This window comes from Notolepis coatsorum, assembly GCF_963971535.1.
Source record: "Notolepis coatsorum genome assembly, chromosome: 4".
Classification (NCBI taxonomy): Eukaryota; Metazoa; Chordata; class Actinopteri; order Aulopiformes; family Paralepididae; genus Notolepis; species Notolepis coatsorum.
This window is the reverse complement of record NC_140168.1, coordinates 176,585,441-176,612,148: the sequence shown is the minus strand read 5'-3', so window position 1 is coordinate 176,612,148 and position 26,708 is coordinate 176,585,441. Positions and strand designations below refer to the sequence as shown.

At 45.0% G+C, this 26,708-nt stretch overlaps 2 protein-coding genes across 2 annotated transcripts in view; both read left to right on the top strand.

Moving 5' to 3' along the window:
* Positions 1–15,494, top strand: part of sf3b2 (splicing factor 3b, subunit 2) — a 50,020-nt gene extending 34,526 nt beyond the window's left edge. Inside the window, exons 16-22 of the mRNA XM_084312890.1 lie at positions 8,086–8,193; positions 8,863–8,970; positions 10,159–10,301; positions 11,085–11,186; positions 11,468–11,567; positions 12,654–12,836; positions 15,178–15,494. Of these exons, the coding sequence (XP_084169016.1) occupies positions 8,086–8,193; positions 8,863–8,970; positions 10,159–10,301; positions 11,085–11,186; positions 11,468–11,567; positions 12,654–12,836; positions 15,178–15,249 (816 nt within the window). The 3' untranslated portion in view covers positions 15,250–15,494. The remainder of the gene's footprint in view (positions 1–8,085; positions 8,194–8,862; positions 8,971–10,158; positions 10,302–11,084; positions 11,187–11,467; positions 11,568–12,653; positions 12,837–15,177) is intronic.
* A 3,512-nt stretch (positions 15,495–19,006) lies between these two features.
* pacs1 (phosphofurin acidic cluster sorting protein 1) overlaps positions 19,007–26,708 on the top strand; it is a 285,532-nt gene continuing 277,830 nt past the window's right edge. Inside the window, exon 1 of the mRNA XM_084312165.1 lies at positions 19,007–19,482. Within this exon, the coding sequence (XP_084168291.1) occupies positions 19,325–19,482 (158 nt within the window). The 5' untranslated portion in view covers positions 19,007–19,324. The remainder of the gene's footprint in view (positions 19,483–26,708) is intronic.

The following is a 26,708-nucleotide window of genomic DNA, read 5'->3' as shown; positions in this document are numbered from 1 at the left end:
CCATTAAATCCCCAGCTAAACTCAAGAGGACAAGACAAAAGACAAGACAGACAAAACATTTCCTCTTCCCCCTCCCAAGAGACCGCCGGACCCCCCCGATCAAGCACCCCAACCCCGCTCAGCCGCACACGGCGGTCCTTACCTTCTCAGCTGCTGCGAACCACAGGTCAATGCCAGCCTGTCCTACCCCAATCACCCGCGCCGTGGATATCTCAAGATAAATCACATCCAATAGTGTTAGGGACCAGTTAATCACTGTAAGCTTCTCAGGCTCCTTCCATCTCATTGCTATTAGCTTCTTCGCTGCTGTGACACCCGCTAGGACAACCCTTTTTAGTTGAACGGACGCAGGTAGTGTCGTTATATCGTTCAGGAGTAGCGTAACAGCTGTGAATGGGATAGTTAAGCCACACAGGTCTGAAAGTTTGTCCGTTATTGACCTCCAGAAGCGGGCCACTGGTGGGCAATCCCAATACATATGCATATAAGTGCCAGTGGCCTTTTGAGAGCACAAAGTGCACCGAGAGTCGGTTATCAGTCCCATAGCAAATAGCTTCCTAGGTGTAAGATAGGTCCTATGAATATAATTAAAATTAATTTGCTGGTGATTGGGGTTGCAGGAAGATAATGCCACATTTGACCAAACATCATCCCAGTCAAACTCGGGGTCCAACTCCGGGATATCCACACGCCAGATTGTATCCAATGATAAATTTTTATACGTGGATTGAATTAAGAGCGTATAAAAGTCTGAGACAAACCCTCTGGATGTCGTCCTGTCCACTATGAGCCTGAGGAAGGGGTGTGGGTGCAAAGCTTGAGCCCACGGCACGCCATGCGCCCTCAGTGCTGACCTTAGTTGAAGGTAAAGAAAGAAGGACTCGCCGGGAAGATCATAAAATTCTCTTAAGTCCTGAAACGCACGGAGGCCGTTCTTATCATAAATATCCTCCAGAGTATGCACTCCCCTCCTTTGCCATTGAGGAATATTAACCGGCTTGTGCCCAACAAGTAATTGCTGGTTATTAAAAATTGGAGAGTCCAGGTGCCATGGGCATTTAACCCCACACGACCTCTGTACATTACGCCACGTTTGGATCACGTGAGTTATGATCGGTCCATACCTCAGCCGGCATTTCGAAATGGAGACAGTGGAGTACACTACATCCTGCAATCTTAGCGGTGAGACCGCCGCCGCTTCTAAGGAGCGCCACGATACAGCCTCTACAGGGTCTAGCCAGCACATCAGAGGTCTCAGTGAAAAGGACCAGAAATAAAGCTTAAAATCAGGGATTGCGAGGCCCCCATCTTGTTTTCTACGTTGAGTAGTAGCCCTTTTGATTCTCGGGCGTTTGTTATTCCAGATAAACTTAGATACCATCGATTGTACCTTGCGCCAGTGGTCTATTGGAGGGGGCAGGGGGAGCATTGAGCTAACAAAATTTATCCTAGGCAGGACGTTCATTTTGATTATGGAAGCCCGGGCTTGTAAGGAGTTAGGAAGGGGCGACCACCTGTCTAGATCCTGGTGTATTTTATCATAAGTACCCGTGAAGTTGTACTTAGTAGTTTGGTTCAGCGTGGGGAATATCTCTATGCCCAAGTATTTAAAATGTTCTACTATGGGAATATCAGCTGGTAGTCGTACCGCCTTGGCCAGCTCATTAAGAGGTAGGCAGGCTGATTTGTTCCAGTTAATCTTAAAGCCTGACATTTTACCAAAGTTGTCGATTATTCTCAATAATTTTGTGGCCAACCGGGAAGGGTCGTCCATGAAAATCAGCAGGTCATCCGCATAGAGAGCAATTTTGTGTGGAGTATTATTGACCATTATGGGGACGATGTCCTCCGATTGCCTAATAAATTGGGCCAAAGGTTCGAGGGAAAGCGCGAACAGTCCTGGGCTCAGAGGACAACCCTGTCTAGAAGATCTGGAGACTGGAAAGAGTGTGGAACAGTTTTTGCCTGTCAGTATCATCGCAGACGGCGAGGCATACAGGACTTTAATCATATGAATAAAACTCTTCCCAAGACCCATGACCTCAAGTACCTTCCACAGGTATGACCACTCAAGTCTGTCAAACGCCTTCATGGCATCCAAAGACAGAACTGTGGACGGAGTTGTATTGTCTTTACTGTTATCGATTACATGCAACAGCCTCCTAAGATTATCTGTAGCCAGACGCCCCGGGATAAAACCAGTTTGATCGCAGTGTACCAATACCGTCATAAATCTCTGCAGGCGGCGGGCCAGCACCTTGGCAAACACTTTTAAATCGGCCCCGAGAAGACTCAAGGGCCTATAGCTACCACAATCATTGGGATATTTGTCCTTCTTGAGAAGTAAGGAAATCAACGCCATGTTGACATCTCTTGAGAACTCCCCTTGCTCGATAGCATAATTGATCATATCGAGCATCAATGGACCCAGTTGGTCCCAAAAAGCTAAATACACCTCGGGTGGAATACCATCCCAGCCTGGTGCCTTGCCCCTCTGCATTTCAGCAATCGTCTCCCTCAACTCCATAAGAGTGATCGGTTTCCCCAGTTCCTTGGCCTCTTCCTCAGAAATGTGGGGTATCTCAAGCCCGCCAAAGAACGATTCAAATTTAGAGTCGTCGAGATTAACCTCTGAGCTATATAACTGAGTAAAACTCTTTAAAAGTGTCGTTGATCCTTTTCGAATCAGTAGTGATTGTACCCTGTCGCGTCTTGATCGAGGGGATATCCGAGAAATGATCATTCAAGCGTATTTTCATTGCCAATAGATGGCTAGGCCTGGAGCCGTGAAAGTAGTAATTTTGCCTTGTCCTATGTATCAAGAACTCAGACTGTTGTTTAAGTATGGAGTTTATTTCCTTCTTGACTATCTTACGTTGTGTGTTTAGTCGATCACTATAGTTAGTTTGCAAAGATGCGTATAGATCCGCATATAATGTTTCCAGTCCTTCTAGTTTTTTTGACCGGGATTTACGTAAGTTGGAGGCGAAAAGTGTGACATGACCCCTGATAAATCCTTTCAATGCGTTCCATAGGACCCTGGGGTCATCGACCGTGCCAACATAGATCTGCAAGAATTCAGCTAGTTTACTCCTGAACTCAGAGCAGAAATCATCGTTCTTTAATAATGTTGAGTTAAAACGCCACCTGGGAGCTCTCGTGGAGAGCCTGCCAAAGGTTGCCACAAGGAAAATCCCCTTGTGGTCCGAGAGAGCCAGGGGAACCAATGAGACGTCGAAACTATCAAACAAATTAGGGGATGCGAATGCATAGTCTATTCGAGAGAAGGTTTTGTGTCTGGCAGACAGGTGAGAGTAATCCTTGAGGGTGGGATTGGATAAGCGCCATAGGTCTGCGAGCCCAGTGTCCTGGGCCCACATCCTGAGGGCCTTATCGCCACCCACAATGAGAGCGTATCCAGTAAGTTCCAACATATTCTTCGTGATTGTATTATAGAACGCTGAATCAAATGTGTTAGGGGCATACAATGCTATTATTGCCATCTTCCTATGAGAGAACTCAACTTTTGCTATAGTAATCCTTCCCTCCGTGTCCGACCACACATCCAGGACTTTGATATCAAGGTTACGTCTTGTAACTATGACGACTCCTTTCGTCTTATCATCGGCTGAGGATGAGGAGATAACGTGATATTGTCGATTTGCTAGCCTTGACACATCACCCACCAATAAATGCGTCTCACTAAGGAGAGCAATGTCAATATTTCTTCTCTTCAATAACCAAAGGACACTGGCACGCTTGTGTGGGGTGTTAAGACCTCCTGCGTTCCAAATTAAGATATTCAGTTTAGCCATGGTCGAGTTTGTCTAAATGCGTAGAGAACATACCCGTGCAGCCAGGCTGAGTACAGAGGCGCTGATCCAGGCGGGCCCAGACGGTCAATCCCAGGAGTTCAGAGGAGGAACAATTACACACATATAAGACAACAGCACATAAAACACATAAAAATACCACCCCAGTTACAACCCCCCCCTCCTTCTACTCTAAACCCTAACCCACCCGTCCTATTATAAGCCCTCCTATACCCACTCTCCAATCCCCACCCTATGCCCCATCCACTAAGGATGGTCATCTTCCTATCATTTCCCACTAGAGTCATGGATCCAATAAGACGCTCCCCACTCCGACCCCCCTCTAGATAAACCCCTGATTAAACCCCCACTAGTCCAATAAACACAAATAATAATAAAAATAAAATTCAATAAAGATATCGGTCGAAAACCACCTGAGCCTTGGCCCTAACATGAGATAACCATAATGGAAAAAATAGCCATTATTATATAATAACTCAACATCACACCTGCAACCATCTATTTCCGAGTCTGCGCTTCAACGTCGCAATGTTATAGCACAAATGGATAAAGGAAAATTCAAAACAAAATTAAATTAAAGCATACCAGCCGATAGTCTAAGGCAGGATCGGGTCACAGGTAAATTGTGCAAAATTGTGCAAACAGATGTCATTTAAACAACGACAATAATAAGAAAGGGAAAAAAGGGGGTTATGGTCAAAGTGCACAACGGCTGAAATGACATAACCTATGTAAGAATAGAATTAAACACATTCATTAATCCGGGGATGGTAATAGGCAATACCTGACACAACCTGTTATCATATATTGTTTCAATAAAGATATCGGTCGAAAACCACCGTGAGCCTTGGCCCTAACATGAGAACTATAATGGGAAAAAAAAATTCATTATTATATAACAACTCAACATCAACCCTGCAACCATCTATTTCGGAGTCTGCGCATCAACGTCGCAATGTTATAGCACAAATCGATAAAGGAAAATTCAAAACAAAATTAAATTAGAGCATACCAGCAGATAGTCTAAGGTAGGATCGGGTTCCAGGTAAATTGTGCAAACAAATGTCATTTAAACAACGACAATAATAAGAAGGGGAAAAGGGGGTTATGGTCAAAGTGCACATCTGTAACAGCCCCTCTGATCAGGCACCACGGCTGGAATGACATAACCTATGTAAGAATAGAATTAAACACATTCATTAACCCGGGGATGGTAAAAAGCAATACCTGACACAACCTGTTATCATATCTTGTTTATATATATATTCAACCGATCTTCTCCTACCGGAGCCCAAAGCTCAAAACAGCCTGGATATAAAAATAACAGCATACAAGAAGTTAGTTAAGGACCCGATCACCGTTGAATTGTGCGAGCCGATTACACTTAAACAGCAACAACAACCAAAGTGCGTAAATATTAACGGGTCTCGAATGTCTCAGCGCAGACGATAGACGCAGCCCGCTAGCTAGCCCGAGGCTAGCGCGTAAGTTAGTGATGAATCCGGATAGCACGTTAGTCTATTATGTACATTGTTCAGCTAGCTCGTTAGCTTCCAAAGAGGCGATACACAAGTACGACCATGAGGTCAGCTTTAGCAAGTAACAGAAGTCATTGGGAAGCCCCGCTAGTTGGATGGGCAGTGGGCAGTTAGCATGTCTGGGCATGACAGCAAGTGTTTGTGAATAGCCGGCCCTAACAATGTATTCAGGCCCACATCGCCAAGTCACTCACCCGATATAGTTATCAAGTTACATTCTCGGGTATCCCCTCGAGATATTCCTTCGCTTTATCAAACGACCAAAATGAACGCCGACCATCGACCTTATCCAACACAGATAATTTCGCGGGAGCGAATTGCGTGGGCCTCAGGCCTAGTTTCCATAGCCTGGACAAGACCACTTTGTATTCGCCGGTGTAAAGTCTTCGAAAATGGCCACTTTGTGATCGCCAAGCCTCAGATTACCCCTTCTGGCACGAGCCGACCGCATGATGAGTTCCCTCTGCTGAAGCCTGTTCAGCTTGACGATGATGGGCCTCGGCTCTTTGTTCACACCAGGAGTGGACCTGCCCGCTCTGTAGGCCGACTCACAGACGGGAGGCGAGGGGAGGACGTCATTTCCCAGTATTTTTTGCAGCAATTCCGGCATGGTCTCAGAGAGACGGCCTTCCCCGCTGCCCTCCGGTACTCCAACAATCCTGATGTTGTAGCGTCTCTCCCGGGACTGTATTTCCTCAATTACCGACTGTAGTTTGGTAACTTCAGCCTGCCTAGCCAGCAGGGAGGACTCGAGATCCACCATCTTCTCGCCCTGTAATGATACCTCCGTCGTTAGCGCAGCTAGCTCGATAGCATTAGCCGAGGAGACGGCGTGCAGCGACTCCATCTTGTCTATCAGCGGGACGACCGCCAGCCTTATTTCCTCTGATATCTCTCGATGAAGGTTGACACAAAAATCCGCCAGCACTTTCTTTTGTGCTTCAGCGGAGCGTGTCTCAGACTCTGCATGTAGCTTGGTCATGACCAAGAGCACAGCTTCGCTTATCTCACCGACACCGGGCGATGGTGCGGCCGGGCCCGGTGGTGGTTTGCTGGTTGGGGCGCTCATGGATCTGGTTTCCACCACCGACATCGCAGAAAGTCGAAAAAAGTCGACGACAGTATTTGAAACACGACGAATTAGCAAGCAGACAAAAAACAAATAAAAATTAAATAAAGACTAATGGGGAGAAACGTATATTCTGCACGGTAGAAGGGAGCTCATGTGAAACACGTCTACTCCATGATCGCTCAGCTCCGCCCCTAATACCTGTGTAACATTAAGTAACTTGTGTTCTGCTGGGAAAGTTCAGCATCACTGCATACACTTGGTTTAATCCAAACGTCCATTCGGAAACGTTGTATTATGAAATAAGATGGGTGATTGTGAGTGAGTCTCTCTCTTTCCTGATAATGTATGACGGACGGTGACCCCTCATCTCGACTAGACTGTGTTGTGTCTTGTGTTCGTGCGTGACTTTCGTGACTTTCCAATTATTGTAAACGCAACATAGTACTGGGATATTCTGATATATATCACATTCTGATATATATTTTTAGTGTAAAATAAATACATTTAAAATTTAAATAAAAATGTAAAAGCGGAGGTTCGAACCCATTAATTAAGATTCGAGTGCCAACGTAACAAACGAAGGTCCGAACCTTAGAACGGTTGGGCTCAGCCCTACACACAGCACAACGAAAATAAGTTTGGCATCCAACCAGAATGCAAATGATTTATTCGTCACATGCATACATGTAGTGAAAATGAAGGTGGCCATGCCCGCCTTGATTGTGCAAAAATATAAATAATAAAATAGAATAGATAATAAAATAGACATGATAAAAAGTTATAAGAATACATTACAATGCTAAGCTTAAGAAATAAAGGTAATGATGTGGGCGGCTGGGTGGCGCAGCGGACATTGCGCTTGTCACCAACGCACGAGACACCGGTATCGAATCCGGCTGTCGGCGTTGCCTCCGGCTTGGGCCGGCCGTCATACTAACTCAATTGGCAGAGTTAGCGGGTGGGAAGTCGATGGGTGGTAATCTGGACGTTGTAAACGGCGACTCCTACAGGTCGTTTGGGGCGCCTGCACAGCAGAGACAGGAAAATGGCGGGGGCAGTGTGAGCCTCCTACACGTTACTCCTCGCCAAATGAGAGTCCGCGCTGGCAGGTGAAAAGATGCGACTGGCTGCCTACACATGTATCGGAGGGGTCATGCGATGGGCTTCTATCCTCCCTACAACCGGCCGGCCAGTGGGGCGCACATGCGAGCAACGATCAAGACGGGAGGGGAGAATTGGCACGGCTAAATTGGGATGAGGGAAAAATAGAAAAAGAGGAGAAAAAGTGGATATAAAAAAATAAAATAAAGGTAATGAGTACTATACACAATAATAAAATGTTTTTTAAAGTGACTTTTTGTGTGGGGTATGTGACAGTAAAGTGCAATAGTGATATACTGTGATGATTAAACTTGAGTATAAAATATATAGATTAGTACCTGTTTTCCCTTATCTTCATTGGGGAATGTCTGGGAGTGTTGCATATTTAGATTTTATGGTGTTTTTTTTGTTCTTGATTTATTGTGATGTTTTTTCTTGACTTGTACAAGAAGACTTGTACAGCCCATGGGGGCATTGCCTTGTGATTTCGGGCTTTACAAATACATTTATTTTGATTAACTCTCTGCGTTTCGCCCTCCAGAACTCCCACAAGGTGCCGCCTCCCTGGCTGATCGCCATGCAGCGCTATGGCCCCCCCCCATCCTACCCCAATCTGAAGATCCCAGGCCTCAACTCCCCCATCCCAGAGGTACGGCACCGCACTGGGTCATTCTGCTGGCATCTGCTGGCTAATCAACGCACATCGATTTCAAGTTTGCTTTTATTTGTCATGTCAAAAGTACAGGTACATTACAGTGAAATGCTTGGTTCTGTATGAGCCCCCGAGAATGTGCTTCATACAGTAAAAAAAAAAAAAAAGTAAGTAAAAGAGGAATAAGTCCCAACACTACAATATACAAACTAAAGTACAACCGAGGTACAAAATGGTTTTTATTTTCTGCTTTTCTTCTTGACACGAGGGAAGATGTTGGATCTCTAATGGAGAGGGGGGGAAATGTATTCTATCTCCCATCATTTCTCTTCAACGATGACTCCAAACTAAGTCAAATTAATCCATTGGTCACTATTTTATTATAGCTTAGGACTTGTATTGACCATATTCACAGGGTGGCCATTTTGCTCTTATGCAATGCTCAGGTTGGGATTCCTTTTCTGAGCATGACATGAGAGCAAAATGGCTCCCGATTGGCAGTGAAGAAGAGGAATCTTTTGTACCGCTACTGAGGCCAAATTACCTGATCTTTTGTGAGAGTATTTGTTTTGGTATTGAAGGAATCATTGCGTTGGGACTAACCTTTGTTCTCTTCTCTCTCCTTCTCGTTTCCATCTTTTTTCTTCTTCCTCCTCCACCAATCAGAGCTGTTCGTTTGGCTACCACGCCGGGGGGTGGGGGAAGCCCCCGGTAGACGAGCTGGGCAAGCCGCTGTACGGAGACGTGTTTGGCACCAACACCGGAGACTTCCAGGTCAGTATGGTGGACTGTTGTAATTTGGTAGTGCAAATGCGTTAATGCATCACGACCAATGACGCCATCTTATGTATGTATCAATAATATAAAAAACAACCAAATCAAATTCCTTGTATGTGAAAACTACTTGGCAATAAAGACCTTTCTGATTCAGATTCTGAATAAATACAGCCTCGTCCGGAACATGGCCATATTTCTACGATAAGAACCTTATCGTTCCCATGGGGCAATTATTTTAAGTGAGTAAACTCGGTGTGTCGCCTAATTTATACTTGCACGTCAAAGTGGTTGCGGCGAGGCCTGCATGCAGCTGGCGAAAATTTTAACCGCGTGTCAAATCGTCGTGAGCTCACATTGCAGCGCAGAGCTGTGATTGGCTGGGCCGCGTACGCGTTCCTCTGACGTACTTCCGTATTTACCATTTATTATCTCGGGAGCTCGGTCGGAGCGTTCCATTATGGATCGTTATTAACTATGTTACAAACGCGGACCGAATCGAAGAAAGACCCGCCGAGGAAGTCCGACAATATAGCCATTTGTACGACAACGCAGCACAGCCGCCTAGTGGTTTGGTGGTGTACTGCAACGTTGTATGTCGGTCTAGCTCCCATGCGCAAAATGTCGGCGACGGCCTACGTTGAAGCATATCTTGGCTTTAAATCTCACACACACACGAGTGTTGTGGTCGAGTCTCTCGAGTCGAGTCTAGAGTCCCAGTGTTCGAATCCGAGTCACCAACGAAGAGCCCGAGTCTAGTCCGAGTGGAGTCCCCATTACCCTAGTCCAAGTCCAAGTCATCAAGGTTGAGTCCACTCCACTCTGGCAGTCAAAGAGCTGACTTACAAATAAAAAAGGTCTACAATAAACATAAATGACACAGCGGTCACCATTTCAAAGGGAGTTTATGTACTTTGTGACACAATAGCCAAACAAATGCACTAGCCATCTAGCCAAGTCCGAGTCCTCGTCTGCACCTTCCGAGTCCGAATGCAGTCGATGCTCGAGTCCGAGTCATCAGTGCTCAAGTCCAAGTCGACTCACAAGTCCTGAAAATCAGTCCTGGACTCGAGTACTGCAACACTGACACACACACACAGCCCTCGGATGTAATCGGGTAAACCCTTCATCACTACAATAAGCTGAATGCCATGTCCAAGCATGTGTGTGTGTGTGTGTGTTGACCAGGCCAAGGCGGAGGAGGAGGAGGTGGACCACACGCCCTGGGGAGAGCTGGAGCCGTCGGACGAGGAGTCATCGGAGGAAGAGGAGGAGGAGGAGAGCGATGAGGAGAAACCGGACGAAACAGGATTCTTCACACCGGCAGACAGGTACTTTAAAACTGTTTATCATCACACTATTTGTTCTTGTTTTTGACTATATTTGGCCTTTCCAGTACAAATCCTTTTTCTTTTTTTCCCACAAAAGATATTTGTTATGCCGCTGTAATACTACAGTTTGAAAATGTTGGATTTATTGGAAGAAGAAAAAAGACGATAAATAGTTGATGACTGTATTGTTCAAATGTGTCGATTCCTAACGGTATACACTAGGGATGGGCGTGAGTAATCCATTACTCAAATACTCGCCGTTTCAACTGTGCTCGATTTAAAAAGGATTTGGTTTGGTTACCAGTTTCCACCAGATACGTCACCAGAAGGGCCTGTTGGTGCCACTGAGACGGATCTCGCTCTGAAACCCTGCCGGGCATAGTCTGTTTTTTGTTCTCCTCAATTAGCTACGAGGTCAATTCAATACTCTCTCGCTTAGTGTTCGAAACTGTGGAGAGACACTCTTTTTGACACCAGCTTCACTAACTGGCTATTGTCATCATTTACCATAGAATGACACAATCGGTTGCCTCCCAATCTTGTAAAAGAAGGTACTGCGTATAATTAGCATTTGGAGTGGAAAGGTTGGCTCTGTTGATGAGTTTGGTGTTTACTGATTTAACTGTGGTGTTGTTTGTGTGTCTTATTTATTTTTTACTCCGTGTTTGTGTCAACGGCGTGTGTGCGTGTCCCGTCTGTCTTTGGGCACTTTTGTCTGTGTGTGTCTGTGTGTTTGTCTACATGTGTGTGTGTGTCTCTGTCTGTCTGTGTGTGTCTGTGTAGTGGTCTGATCACACCAGGTGGATTCGCCTCAGTGCCCGCTGGCATGGAGACTCCAGAGTTGATTGAGCTGAGGAAGAAGAAGATTGAGGAAGCCATGGACGGGTTAGTTTGTTTATCTGGAAAGTTGTGGGAAAAGTCTTGCCTTGAAGTGAACATTTTTTTTGAGTGTTAATTTACCGGCATCCTTCCATCTAGATGTGTAATGTAATTGGTAGATAACGTCATTGTAGTATGTTGAAGAAATGGCATTAATCCAGTATTGGAATCCTTCAATATCTGTGGCCTTTTATAAAACACTTAAGTAGTTATTCTAAGTGTCAAACAATAGGCTCCTGTGATGTTTTATTTGTGGTCTGTGTGTGTGTGTGTGTCGGTGTCTGTAGGAATGAGACGCCCCAGCTATACACAGTGCTTCCTGAGAGGAGGGCTGGCAACGTAGGATCAACCATGATGGCGTCCACACACATATACGACATGTCAGGGGTAAGGCCAGCGTGTGTGCGTGCGTGCGTGTGCGTATCATATACATTGTAGTAAGTAAGTGCACAGTACATTTTCAGTACATTCTTGTGTCCGTGTGTGAAATGCATGTTCTGATGCTCAGGATAGGTGAAACATTCCAGACATAGCGGGGTTAATATGTGGCACAGCACGCACCAAGCCAGGGCGCAGGGTCGAACGCCGGTCGCATACACTCCTACACACAGACACGCGCTCTGGGAGAGACTCATCTCGCAGTTACATGAGGTTTTATACACGTCGATACGTGTCGCTCGCTCACTTTAACCTTCTGTAGTGTGGTAGTGAAAGGTTAACCTTCTGTAGTGAAGGGTTAACCTTCAGTAGTGAAAGGTTAACCTTCTGTAGTGTGGTAGTGAAAGGTTATCCTTCTGTAGTGTGGTAGTGAAGGGTTAACCGTCTGCAGTGTGGTAGTGAAAGGGTTAACCTTCTGTAGTGGTAGTGAAAGGTTAACCTTCTGTAGTGTGGTAGTGAAAGGTTAACCTTCTGTAGTGTGGTAGTGAAAGCGTTAACCTGTGGTGTGGTAGTGAAAGGGTTAACCTTCTGTAGTGTGGTAGTGAAAGGTTAATCTTCTGTAGTGTGGTAGTGAAAGGTTAATCTTCTGTAGTGTGGTAGTGAAAGGTTTCCCAATGGAGCTCAGAGAGAGTTTGCAGCACTAACGTGAGACTAGATTGATCATATTTGAAATATGAATTCAAATCGCTAATAAAAAAAAGCGAGATTTATCGTCGCTGGCACTCAACGGTCGGCATCAACTAACGATAAATCTCGTCGCTGGCACTCAATGTGTTAAGGGGATGCAGACCAGAGAAAGACTTTCGTCTTGTTTACATCAGGGTCCCTCATTTTCAATTCATAATGACATTTTTGACATACATGACATACAGATAGACAGTACTGCTACATCTATACATGGTGGGGTAGGGTTGGGTAGACTGGGTGGGGCAAAACTGTACATTGGAATATTTACGAAAAGATTATTTGAAATGCTTCTTTTCAGATGTTTCCGGCGGCATAACCACTTTGTTGTTCCTCTTCTGTTCCCTCCAGGGCCGCAAGGCGGGAGGAGGGCAGGAGTCGCAGGGCGTGGAGGTGGCCCTGGCCCCTGAGGAGCTGGAGCTGGACCCCATGGCCATGACGCAGAAGTACGAGGAGCACGTCCGCGAGCAGCAGGCCCAGGTGGAGAAGGAGGACTTCAGTGACATGGTGGCGGAGCACGCCGCCAAACAGAAGGTACACTGACCAGGGCTTCCTCCAGTAGTCATTCTGAGGGTCTCGGTGTACTTGCTTTTAACCCTTTCACTGCCACACGGCAGAAGGTTAACCCTTTACTATCGTGATAGTAAAGGGTTAACCTTCTGTCGTGTGGCAGTGAAAGGGTTAACCGGCTGTCGTGTGGCAGTGAAAGGGTTAACCTTCTGTGTGTCGTCGCAGTGAAAGGGTTAACCGTTTTGGTAGTGCGGCAGTGAACGGGTTAACCGTGCGTACGAGTGGACAAGCGGCTGCGTTGTGAACGGCATTGTTCACATACTTGCCTGTATTTTGTGTTGTACCTGGATGACCCACTGGGGGCAGATCAGGGCTGAGTCCTCCCTAGAATTATACAGAGGAAGAACATCTTCCTTGTGAACTATCCAGATTTGCAACATAAACATAAAACATGGCGATGTGTTGATCACAACAGCTTTCCATGTGGAGTTTTAGCATTTAGCCTGTCGTTTTTATTTACCTTTTTATTTAACGAGGCAAATCAATTAAGAAAAAAATCGTATTTACAATGATGGCCTGGCAAGAGACCATGCCTCTTGAAGGGAGGGGGGGATTAAGCGTCACATCCCCCCCCCCACCCCCCCCCCCCCCCCCCCCCACTGTTGATGAACGCTTCAAAGGAGTAACGCCAGGAGCCTCAGCCGGCGTACCATGTCTGGAATGACAAGCATTTCTACTTGGCATAGAATTTTGATCCAATAAAACACTGGAATCCAGATAATGAGATATTGCTCTTATCAGTTGAGGCACATTGATGCTGGAGAGCTAGAGGGAGAGCTAGAGGGAGAGGGATGGAAAGGGGGAGCTAGAAAGAGAGCTAGGGAGCGGGGAGAGCTAGAAAGAGAGAGCTAGGGAGAGGGGTGGAAAGGGGGAGAGCTAGAAAGAGAGCTAGGGAGAGGGGTGGAAAGGGGGAGAGCTAGAAACAGAGCTAGGGAGAGGGGTGGAAAGGGGGAGAGCTAGAAAGAGAGCTAGGGAGAGGGGTGGAAAGGGGGAGAGCTAGAAAGAGAGCTAGGGAGAGGGATGGAAAGGGGGAGAGCTAGAAAGAGAGCTAGGGAGAGGGGTGGAAAGGGGGAGAGCTAGAAAGAGAGCTAGGGAGAGGGGTGGAAAGGGGGAGAGCTAGAAAGAGAGCTAGGGAGAGGGGTGGAAAGGGGGAGAGCTAGAAAGAGAGCTAGGGAGAGGGGTGGAAAGGGGGAGAGCTAGAAAGAGAGCTAGGGAGAGGGTGGAAAGGGGGAGAGCTAGAAAGAGAGCTAGGGAGAGGGGTGGAAAGGGGGAGAGCTAGAAAGAGAGCTAGGGAGAGGGGTGGAAAGGGGGAGAGCTAGAAAGAGAGCTAGGGAGAGGGGTGGAAAGGGGGAGAGCTAGAAAGAGAGCTAGGGAGAGGGGTGGAAAGGGAGAGCTAGAAAGAGAGCTAGGGAGAGGGGTGGAAAGGGGGAGAGCTAGAAAGAGAGCTAGGGAGAGGGATGGAAAGGGGGAGAGCTAGAAAGATAGATCTAGAAAGAGAGAGCTAGAAAGAGATGGAGCTAGAGAGCGAGCTAGAAATAGCTAGAAAGGGACAGAGGGCTAGAAAGGGAGAGAGCTAGAAAGAGAGAGAGGGTACATGTGAGGTCACTGTTATCTCCGCCCACCCCCCTCCCCTTTCCTTCCGTCCTCCTGCTTATCTGTTTAGTAGAGAAAGCCAATGGCAGGAGCTGTCCTGTCAGTCATTATCACAAGAGGGCGGGTCATATCGGGGGGTCAGGTGATACGCTGTGTGCGAGAGGTCCGACTCCAGCCCTGTTTGTTTAGAAAGTCCAGAGAGTGACGAAATAATTGACCATATATTCATGCCGTGTGACTTATATTCATGCCGTGTGAATGTGGTCAATACAAGTTCAAGTTCTGTGTTATTTGTCACATATAAGGCACATGTACATTATAGTGAAACGCTTGGTTCTGTATGATTGATTGAAACCTTTATTTATACTCTGGTGAGCTCTGAGGTGAGGCCACCTCATTTACAGAACTGCTGAGTGTACAACAAGATAAAACAACAAAACAATGTGCAGTGCAATCAGTTACAACATGAATCATCAATTAAATCAGACATTTAAATTCCATAAGGGAAGGAAGAACTTCCAACTTTAACTTTAATTGAATGTCATGAGCCTCCTGAGATTGTGCTTCATATAGTAAAATATACAAAACTAAAACGTGCAAAAGTGCGGTAGAAGAGGTTTTAGTGCAAATCCTTTAGGAATAATTAACACTGACTCCCTCGTATTGATGGTGAAGTGTGATTTCTAACTCCCTCTCTCTCTGCCCCTTCCAGCAAAAGAAGAGGAAGGCCCAGCCCCAAGACACACGAGGGGGCGCCAAGAAATACAAGGAGTTTAAGTTCTAGACAGCAATACCAAGAGGAAGAACAGAGCTCTGCTTTTTAACCCCCGATGACCAAAAAACAAACAAACACTGGTTACATTTTTAATGATAAATCAAATCACGTAAGAACAGAAACATATCCTATGATTTGTTTGACTTATCTCATGGTTCAGTTGTTTTTTTTCATGTAGCTGTTGGTTTTTCTGTTATTTTTTCTTTCTTTCGTTTTGTCTTTTTTTGTAAATAAATGGCGTAATGTCAATTTAGTACTGTCGTGTCCCCGTGGCCATTTTGTGTGACAGAACTCTGGTCGCCTTGAGAGAGAAACGTTTCTTTGCATTGTAGATTGTTTCACCCCCCCCCCCCATGTGTATCTTGAGTTATTTTCCTTTTCTTTTTAATATGACAAAGCCTTGAGCTGGCCCCGAGGCCTTGGACCCTCCTGACCAAGTCACAAGGTTGGAACTAGCTGTAGACTTTTAAAATAACAAGCTGCAGCTCCTATTCCCACCACCAGAGGGGGGGCAAAGGACACCGAACGTGACGGTCACCTGACCTCTAAGAAGCACAGTGACCCAAATAGCTGCAGGACCCGCTGCTGGTCACTTGTACAAACACCTAGGTGTCCACTCTGCACCATACAGACAGACTCTCATTCCAGCGCTAGGCCTCAGCCTGGACAGCCTTTAAGCTAAAAAGTTTTCAGCAAAATGGAATAAAACTTAGGCCAATTGTAATGTCACGAGTAGTCAACCGATGGGTATTGCAGTAAGACAAAAATGTATACGTCCTCGTCTTCCCACTAAAGTCCTTGACGAGATGCTGCCAGACGGCGTTACCATGTGAGCACTAATGAATCATTAAACCTGTTCTTGTCATCACCGGTCACTTCATTGAATATGACATTGGGTTTCGAGTCCATAGCCCTATAGCTTAATTTTGCGAGCTGCTAATAGCTGCTAATTTTAATAATTAGATGTGGCAGATTCGGAGCTCGGTTCAAAAGTGAGGCGGAGTTCTCTGTCCATTTAATCTGCCTGATTCTAATCTATTAATTATGACTAAATGCTGTTGATATTGCCAACGGAGAAGAGTTTGAGAAATGTGCACGCAATAGAAAACTGCAGACGGGCTCCTCTTATCACCTGAGTATAGGCCACGGATATATCAACGGTAAACTGGTTTTATTACACCAGTCTGATGCAGCTCATCCCAGTGTAGAGGCCAAATATATTATTGGCCTGTTATGCATGTGTAGATAATGTATATCTTCCATACTCCCTTGCCAATTTCATATCTCCAATACCTGGAGCTCACATTTTAACCATTTCCTCCTGCACCCACACCCTATCCTGGTTGTATCCTAAACCCCCACTCACATACAGTACATCTTTTTATTTGACCACTATAGCTTAGATGTTTGGTAAGGGGATTGCATTACTTCATTGGACGCTTATCCTTATCATTATGGCACAAGTATCTTGTGTTTTATTATAAAAAGTGAGTATCGGGCAATATTTTAGGGGGTGTCCACATATAACGACTAGAACAGAACGCTAGTGTGATCATCTACCTAGAGAGAGAGACACACTCGTGACAATGATCCTCTGTTGAGCAACGATTATCGCATGGCCTCATCAAATTATTCATATCTCAGTCAGGCCCTGAGGCACTGACACTGTGCACCCGTTTGCTGCTCGTTTGTTATGATAGGTTTTGATTGATTGAAAATTGTATTAACAGATTTCAGAATGGGTACAGTACGGCTCAATACACACAATTGTTAAGGGGATGCAGACCAGAGAAAGACTTGTCTTGTTTACATCAGGGTCCCCCATTTTCAATTACATTGGAGGGGGTTGGGTTAGGACATTTATTTTACAGGGGCCTAAAAAGGGGCCTCACCACTGTCCTGACAGACGCATCAGTTCATTTAGCCCATGAAAAGTGAACAGGGGGAAATCAGTTATAATTTAGAACAGTGCCCTAGAAAGTCAATCAAGGTCATGATGTGAGTGACGCAACAAAACGGTTCACTGTAACCGGTTCTGCGCCCGTCTTACTCACGGTGGGTGAGGAGGATTGAACGGCTCAAGATGGTGAGTCACACACACACAGACGTATGTAGGCTACTGTGTTCCACTGTCACTACACGCTGTGTGTGTCTGTGTCGCGCTTTCTGAAAATGAAGCAATAACTCTGATGGGAAGAAGTTCAAAACACCTGGGTTCATTCTGCAGAGGTCCAATGGGATTATGTTGCTAGGGAACAGTTTGGACCAGAATTGGTGGGTTGTTGACAGAAATGCGTTTCCTGTCAACAACTATTACATTGGCAACAGGAAATAAATAAACGTGGGTGCTTTTAGGATGTTATTGTCACTTTCAAACCAGCTATAGATGATTTAATTTGTATACTGTTAACAAAGGTAAATGTCTTAATCTTTGAAGAAATGTGTTTTATATTTACTCGGTTCCATGCATGGTAACTATATTACAGGATATCTATCTAGCACCTGGGCCGTTCCAATATGATGAATTGAAAATGGGGGACCCTGATGTAAACTTTGGTCTGCATCCCCTTAACAATTGTGTATTGAACTGTACTGTACTGTACCCATTCTGCAATCTGTTGAATGAATGAATGAAAACTTTATTTAACAGATTGCAGAATGGGTACCGTACAATACAGTACGGCTCAATACATACAATGCATGTATCTGCATACAATGCAGACCAGAGAAAGAAGTTTGTCTTGTTTACATCAGGGTCCCCCATTTTCAATTCATAGTGACATTTATGACATACACAACATGTTAATTAACATGTTAATAAAATTTTCAATCAATCAATCAAAAACCTGAAGCTATAATGCGCGTGCATCTCTAGCCTATCGGGTAGTTAGTATAATGAGCATAATGACAGCGGCGTCTTCAAACCCAGTTCAATGCCGAAGTGAAACCCAATCCGAGGGTGTCTCGCCCAGCAAAACGGTGTAATTAGCCCATCGTCTGAAAATCGACCCTCTTTCAGAATGCACCTTTGTAGGGTGGAAATACTGTTCCTCAGTGTGCTATTGACATTGATTATCAATTCGACATGTTTGACTAAAGATAACTGCAGTCTTATACTGTTCAAACTATGGGCCTGTTTTGCCTAACCATTAATCTTTATTTTATTCATATTTCCATTACTGTCTGATTACTGCGCCAACATATAAACTCAGAGTTAGCTAATTGGTTATTACATTATTAATAGGTTATTGCAATTAACGGTTAATTTGTTTCAAATTCAAACTCAATAGGCCTAAATTCTCATTATCATAATAAAGTGTCATTAAAACACCAGCCTACATTCTCTCTCTCCCCCTCCCTCTCTCTTCCCCTCCCCCCTCCCTCTCTCTCCCTCCCTCCCTCTCCCTCCCTCCCTCCCTCCCTCTCTCTCTCCGTCCCGCCCTCCCTCTCTCTCTCTCCCCCCCCTCTCTCCCCCCCCTCTCTCTCTCTCCCCTCTCTCCCCCCCCTCTCTCTCTCTCCCTCCCTCCCTCTCCCTCTCTCTCCCCCCTCTCTCCCTCTCTCTCTCTCTCTCTCTCTCTCTCTCTCTCTCTCTCTCTCCTCTCTCTCTCTCTCTCTCTCCCTCCCTCCCTCTCCATCTCTTCCTCCCTTTCTCCCTCTCTCTCTCTCTGCAGCGTGGGCTATGTCTTTAACTAGAGGCGTAGCTCTTCTCGCTCATTGTGCGACTCGCCTCGCTGGGTGAAATTTCCGCTTCCTGCACCGAGAAATATTCACGAGCGAAGTTGAGGTAAATAAAGCGAGGAGGGGGATCTTCTGCATTGCTCGCGGAGAGAAAGGAGGACATTGACGGTAATGTCATCATAATAATAAACCAATAGTTATATAGTCTTCAAACGGATTAACTTTCGGCTGCAAGCCTGCAACAACAGACGGAGCATTTTACGCATCGGCAGGCAGGCAGGGCAGAGGATTGCTGTTGTTGAGAAAAGCAAGACGGGCCACCACCACGGGGATCCATCATCATCATCATCACCACACACACACGTTCGTGGTTTGAAGCCCTGCTTTCGGCGACCCAGCCTCCAGGATGTCGGAGCGAGGAGGGCTCCCGCGGACTGGGGCTGTCCCGTCGCCGCACACGCAGCCCTCCAAACCGGTCACGATCAGCAGCTCGACCCGCCCGGTGCACATGAACCTGTACGCCACCTGGGAGGTGGACCGCTCCTCGCCCAGCTGTGTGCCCAGGTAAGGGGGGCAGGCGGCTGACAGTGGGGTCGTCGCCGATGATAATGACTCGCCATTTGGTGGAATATTATGATCGACACAGCAAATATTTACCCAAATTACCCCTATATTTGTTTGTTTGATTGCCTCGGGTTTAGGTACAACTCTCTGCTCTTGACAGCCGCCACCGCCGATTTTCATAGCGTTGTTTATTATTAAGCGTCCAGTCGCTGTGGCAAGATGCCTTCTCCTATACCTGATCAATGTTGCAGACAGTCACACATATTGAAAACGCATCTGTTGCACTGTATCGCTACACCTGTGCATGGAGCATACATTGGTAGGGGAGAGTGGGGTCGTTTGGACATTGGTAGGGGAGAGTGGGGTCATTTGGACATTGGTAGGGGAGAGTGGGGTCGTTTGGGACACGGGCGTGTTGAGACTGTGTCTTTTTTAGCTACTTAGAAAGTAGCTATGTCTATTATTATACCATAGACCTGGGACCTGTGGTTTCCCCCCCATTGTAGCCACCCATTGAAAAAACAATAGGCTTTTTCCAATTTGACAACATACGCATTCTAAATGGGTCCCTTTGTATTTCATGGATGTTTGTCAATACAGTACCTCATGTACTCATGTCAATACAGTACCTGACAGATAAAACATATTTCACGGCGGTATAGACGTTTTCACTGGAATTCTGTTGCTAGGGAACAGTTTGGACTCACATTGGTGGGTTGTTGACAGAAATGTGTTTCCTGTCAGCAATTACATTAGCTAACATCGCAACAGGAAATAAATGTGGGTCCTTTTTTAGGATGTTATTGTCACTTTCAAACCATCTATAGATGATTTAATTTGTATACTGTTACACCCAACAAAGGTAAATGTTTTAATCTTTGAGAAAATGTGTTTTATATTGTAATCTTAATTTGGTTCCATCGTAACTATTACAGGCCTCGCCAATCTTTTACATTCCTTCTCATTATTGTTGGTTATCAGGCTTATTGGTTGGTTATTATTCTTATTCGCCGCCATCTTTGATTTAATGGAAGCCAAGAATAAAACTAGCAAAACATGAACACTTTGGAGTTTAAAACGAGTCAGGTAGTCATGAGTATATAATTCCAAACTGAGCAAACTAATGCTTACTGCTGTAACCTACTAATAACACTTAAAGTAAATCTGAAAATTATTATATAGCAGATGCTTGTTTATACAGAGCCCCTTTCATGACTGTGACGCAAGCCCTGCTTGAATACAGGGGCAGGGCTTGCATCACAGTCACGAAAGGGGCTTGTTTATACAGAGCTGGTGGTATGACTTGCTGGCTGAAATACGGACGATAGGGAACTAGGTAGCGGGGCTCTATTACTCTCTATGCTCTATGTGCTTAAACCCTGTGTTCTCGACAACAGAGTATGGTCGCAGATCTGCTGCTATAAAAACACCTATGGCGTTTGTTATTGCTTTGGCCCGGTCTGAATTAATAGCGAGATGCTGCTTGAATGCCACGGGGAGCTGGGTTTGCTTCTTCAGTGTACCAGTGATATTCACATTCGGGTGATGCCGTTTCAAATGCGTCATAAAGTTCGCAATAAAGTTGAACAATGCCAGCACATAGCCCCTTTCGTGACTGTGATGCAAGGCTTGCATCACAAGGCTTGCATCACAGTCACGAAAGGGGCTAGCCGGCACGTAGCTTTAGTGCGATCCACCCGTCTTTGTCCATTACTGTGGTTAACTTGGAATCCCAAATGATCCCAAACGGGAGACTTTAATGTTGTGGGACCATCTTCTAGCTCTGGCTGGTCAGTTAGTATTGCACCCGCCATACTAAGGCTAATATGCTATGCTGAATTACACCTCTCGTTCAGTGTGGCTGCGTGGGATGAACAAACAACATCCGGTTAGTTGTGCACGTTATATTAGGGCCGGGGGGATTTAAGTTCCGCAAAAAAAGGTTCCGTACCGTTGCAATCGTTCGGTGCACAGCGCATACTGTACCGGAGGACCACATTGAGGCGGTACAGTACGTATTCGCCTACCGTTACACCCCTACCAGCTACACCTCTTCACTTTCAAGCTGAAAGTGCAGACCGTCTGCCTGTTCCTCATATTGTATCTACAGCGTTTTGGCATGTTGTTGTCTGTTCTCCTATTTCTCTTCTACCATAATGGTGTTCTGTTATAGGCCTACCCCGGTCCCCTTACAGAATACATGTATAGTTTGAGGCTGCGGTTACACTAACGGCCAGTTTTCGTTTCGTTTTCAGGGTCAGTTTCGCTTTTCAGAACGCAACGTAATGGCAGGCAAGTTAGACATAGTTTTTGCCTCCTGAGCACAGTGATGTATATACATGTAGTCAGGGACCGAAATTAGAGAGCGCCACCCGCCATTTGCGCTCAGTTTTTACGTTTGGCGCCTCCCACTGAGACGTCTGAGCGCCATGTGGCGCTCAATCAAATAATCATGTGAAAACCGAAAATCATGATCAAATTCTTTAGCGGAGTTCTCACTCGCTGTCTCAGCAGACATGAAGCGCGCACCGCGCACTGCTGCTGCTACCCCCTCCCCACCTGTTTCTGTATGCTGCATGTAAACAGAGGCTATTGCCTCCGAGTCACCGTGACGTTAGTTAGCACTTAGCACTGCTGCTCCTACCCCTGTATGCCTGCATGTAAACAGAGGCTATTGCCTCACCGTGACGTTAGTCTAGTCAGTGTGGGACCTTCGTGAGATAACGTTAGCTACCGTTACAAAATGACCCAGTTAGGCCTGCCGCGATAAGCAATAAATCGATTAATTGCCGCGATAATTAAAATTAATGCAATGATTTTGACGGGCGCGATTAATTGCTATTTGCGCGTTTGTTTTAATGAGGCGGAACCAGTACCCCTCGTCAGTCACTCCGTGTGGGGGGCCGCTGGCCTTACTACAGAGCACAGCACGGGAGCTCCGTGGGGCACTAGCAACGCCACATATAGCTTAACTACATTTCTCAATAGTGTTGCTCCTTTTAACCAAATAGCGTTCTTTGTAGTGTAACGTAAGCTATTTTTAGACCCAAGTAGTTACTCGCTACTGCCCGGAGAAACTGGACTGCTAAATAAAGATTAAAGATCTAGTGTTGATGCTCATTCAATGCCAACAACATTAGCTAAATAGCTAACAAACGAAATACAACGTATAGCATAGCTACAACACAGAATAACGTTAATACAATTACATGCATCATTGTTTACAATGAACGGGTGGGACTAGTCAAAGGACTGGACACTGGGACAAGTTAAACATGAATTAATTTATTATAACAGGTAATCGAGTTGCGCTCCCGTGCCTACGCACCACAGGGCTATTCTATTCTATACGGCTTTGACGCTTTCTCATCGTTGATTGCCTGTAGTAGCTGCATCTAACGTTAGTAGCTAACGTTAAAACTAACCTAAAGTTAGTTGCTCACCAACAATCTCAACATTTGTTTTATCATTAGCTCAAAAACACAACCGGACGAGACAAGTTGGCCGCTCATAGATGCTGCTAGGATAATAACAACAATACTTCCGCTCCGGTCGGTGGGCTTCAAAATAAAAGTCAAACACCGGAAAAGACGGAGCGGTGGGCTTCAAAATAAAAGTTTTGGGAAATAAATTTCTCAAAAAAAAATGCTCTAACCGGTCGCAATAATATCGCTTATCGCGATATTTTCGGGGGCAATTAATCGCCCAGCTAAATGTGTTATCGTGGCAGGCCTAGACCCAGTCAACTATTCACTTAGTTTAATACACAAGGCATTGTAACGTTATCCAGCCGGCTAGCTACGGATAGCTCCCGACATCAACAAATCCTCCAGCAATAGTCCAGTGCATAATACCTCCGTTGGCTAGATAACTAGTCACTACGAAATGTCGCAGTAAACTAAATAGTTCACTGAGGCGTTGTCCCAACGCCATCCAGCAGTAGCTACAGATGGCTCTTGGCATCAATGTCCTACAACATAACAACAACAACATGCGTATTCGAGTCCCTGGTTTACATCGCATGAGTGAGGGCTGCTGACTAGGGTCCAGGTGCAGCGCCGGAGAATTCTTTTGCATGCTGAATGTAGCGTTTAGGGTCCAGCTGCACCCCCGGAGAATCCTTGCTGGAGCTGGAGGCCACTCGAGTATACACACAGACAGTGGAGCTGTTTGCAGACAGCGAGGTGGCGATGTCTCGCAGATAACACAACTAGAGATGTTCCGATACCATTTTTCCCTTTCCGATCCGATTCCGATACCTAAGCTTTGGGTATCGGCCGATACTGATATTTATCCGATACCAGTGCATAAAAAAAAATTTAAAAAAAAATTATATAAATTATACTTTTTTTTTTTTTTTTTTTCAGATACTGTTATACTGTTTTTTAGTAATAACTAGAACGTATAGTATTTATTCAACAACAGGTGATTGTATAGATTTGTATTAGTATCATTAATCAATGAGTATGGGCTGCAGCACTGCAGATATACCCTACTCCAATGATCCACACGGACATTAAACGGTGTTGCACTCGCTACTCAGTGGCTCTGCAGATATACCCTATTCAGTCTGTAAGCTAGTGGCAGATAGAACGTTCATGTTGTGATTTTTGATGCAAAATAAATATTCAACATTCTCTTTTGAAACTCCGCCTCAGACTCTTATCCTTTGGCACTTGCTGTACTTTGCTTGCAGGTCTGCAGCCATTATTGCTGGATTATGTGAATAGCACCAACTTTAGACACGGTAACGTTATCAAGCTAAGCTAACTGACCTAGCTCGTCTTCCCGCATTGCCATTAAGATAACGTTAGTAATAGTCAGCTAACGCTAGTCCGTAGCTACTTAACTTAAATACAATTCACCGTGGGTGCATTATTGTTGATAGACGGTCACGGACAGTGTTAGGTCCTGGAGAAAGGACAGGCGATCATCTGATTTGATGTAACGTTAAAAGCGGATGTTGTTCCAACTAGCTATCTTTCCAGCTAATGCTATCATAACACCAGCCAAACACATCCCGATTCCCGTCCGAGCTCCCCGTCACACCGCACTGTCGGGGACAATGGAATTTAAGAAAGTGTATCTGCTGTTAAAATGACACAGCATCACACTTTAAAACATGTTCATTTTATAATCCTCACTCTCCGCAGGACTCGGCAGGAGATAAATTACATCATGGGATCGGAGGCTAGAATTTACGTGTACTCGCCGATACCGATACCAGCATTTTAGGCAGTATCGGCGGCATTTCCGATACCAGTATCGGTATCGGAACAACTCTAAACACAACCACAAGTATGATTATATAATATATATATTTTATTAAAAAAAAATATATATAAAATAATAATAAAAAAAAAATGTATAAAAAAAAAAGTTGGCGGGTAAGAAATATGCTTGGCGGGTAGATTCTTCCCATCTACCCGCCACTGGCCGGTGAGTCAAAAAGTTAATTTCGCTCCCTGCATGTAGTACAATGCCAAAGCAGTAGGTGGCAGTAGGTGGCGATGTAGTTCAAACATGAAGGCAATTTTCAACCAATCAGAAAAGTTGAATGTGCCAATCAACAATCCACCATCTTTGAATGCCTCGCGTGAGCCATTTAGCCAACGTAGCTAGGGATGGGTACCTTTCACATTTGAACCGATACCGGTACCTGTGAATCGATACCGGTACCCAACGGTACCTTTTTCGGTACTTTAGTCTCAAGAAATTTAATTTACCTACCTCAGCCGTAAAAAAGAAAATACAAACTTCAAATAACTACAATTTCGACAGTTTTCGGCTTGTCATTGCTCCGACTGCTTTGTTGTTGAATCAAGTCAAATCCTAGGTAAGCATATATTGTGCGTGTGAACGTTGACATGAAAAGAAAAAAGTAAAGAAAAAAAAAAAGTAAAAAAAAAAAACGAATAAAAAAAAAATTCTTGTTTTTTTTTGTTTTTTTTTCGGTTTCTCACTTGATTCGATACTCGGTAGTACCGACGTGTTTCGGTTCGGTACCTCAAAAGTACCGAATTCGGTACCCATCCCTAAACGTAGCATTTATTTTTCAGCAAAGAAAGTGCAATAAACAAAACGGATACATTCACTGTGTGTTCTGCCTCTCATTTGTTGATGAAACAAAACTAACATCAACACAATTGACCACCAAGAGCGGAGTTTAGTCTCACAAAAAGATCGTAGACGATTTTGTTAGCTTACGTGCTAACGTGATTGGGATATGCCAGTATAACAGTATAGCATTGTGGCTAGCAGCGAAGTTTGTTAGCTTACGTGCTAACGTGATTGGTATATGCCATTATAACAGTATAGCATTGTGGCTAGCAGCTTGGTAAAGTTAATGCTAGCAGAATGAATGGATGTAAACTTTATTTAACAGATTGCAGAATGGGTACAATACGGCTCAATACAAACAATTGTTAAGGGAATGCAGACTGTTGTAGCATGGACTGGGCTCTTTATAACAATAAATTGACAACACATGGTAGCCGCAGCTACTTGGGACAGCTCTGCTGTAAACACTGGAAATAACCGTGCAAGTCTCTACTGCGCATGGGCGTTGAGCAACAACGGCTCTGTATCCGGCTCACGCCGATTACATGGCACCATTGTCTGCTAGTTTTGGCAAGTATCCAAAACGGAAACACCTTTTCAGGGTTGCCAGTAGGACAACGCGTTTTCCTGCCAAAACGGCGTTTCTTTTTAACTTGGACAGCAAACGTAATCATTCAGCAACAAAAACGTGTAACCATGGCCTGAAAGCTTATTTTCTGGCACGTCAGTTGATGCTACTGTTAGCTGTTAGCATTATTGTTGATAGCTAGCACTGGTGTGTCTGCCCTCCATGGGACGGTTGGGACAGCATTGTGACTATTGAAAACTACTCACCATTGAAGTCTAATCAACTATTAGGTAGATGGAGGCGACTATGGTAAGTGGTACTATGGTAAGTGGTAACCAGATCCAGCTGATAAGTGCTACTGAAATGAAGACTCAAAGGCAACCAAATTTCACGTCTCAGTAATTGACATAAAGACGTATGAAATAAATTCCCAAATGTAATGTATATGAAAAATCTAAGGAATAATGTCAAATGTATATTTCAGCAGCTTTTGAGCTACAGCCCCCTCAGCATCGACGGGGCACCGGTTGAGAGAGTCAACAGCTTTAAGTACCTCGGAGCCTACATATCCGAGGACTTGACATGGACCACACACATT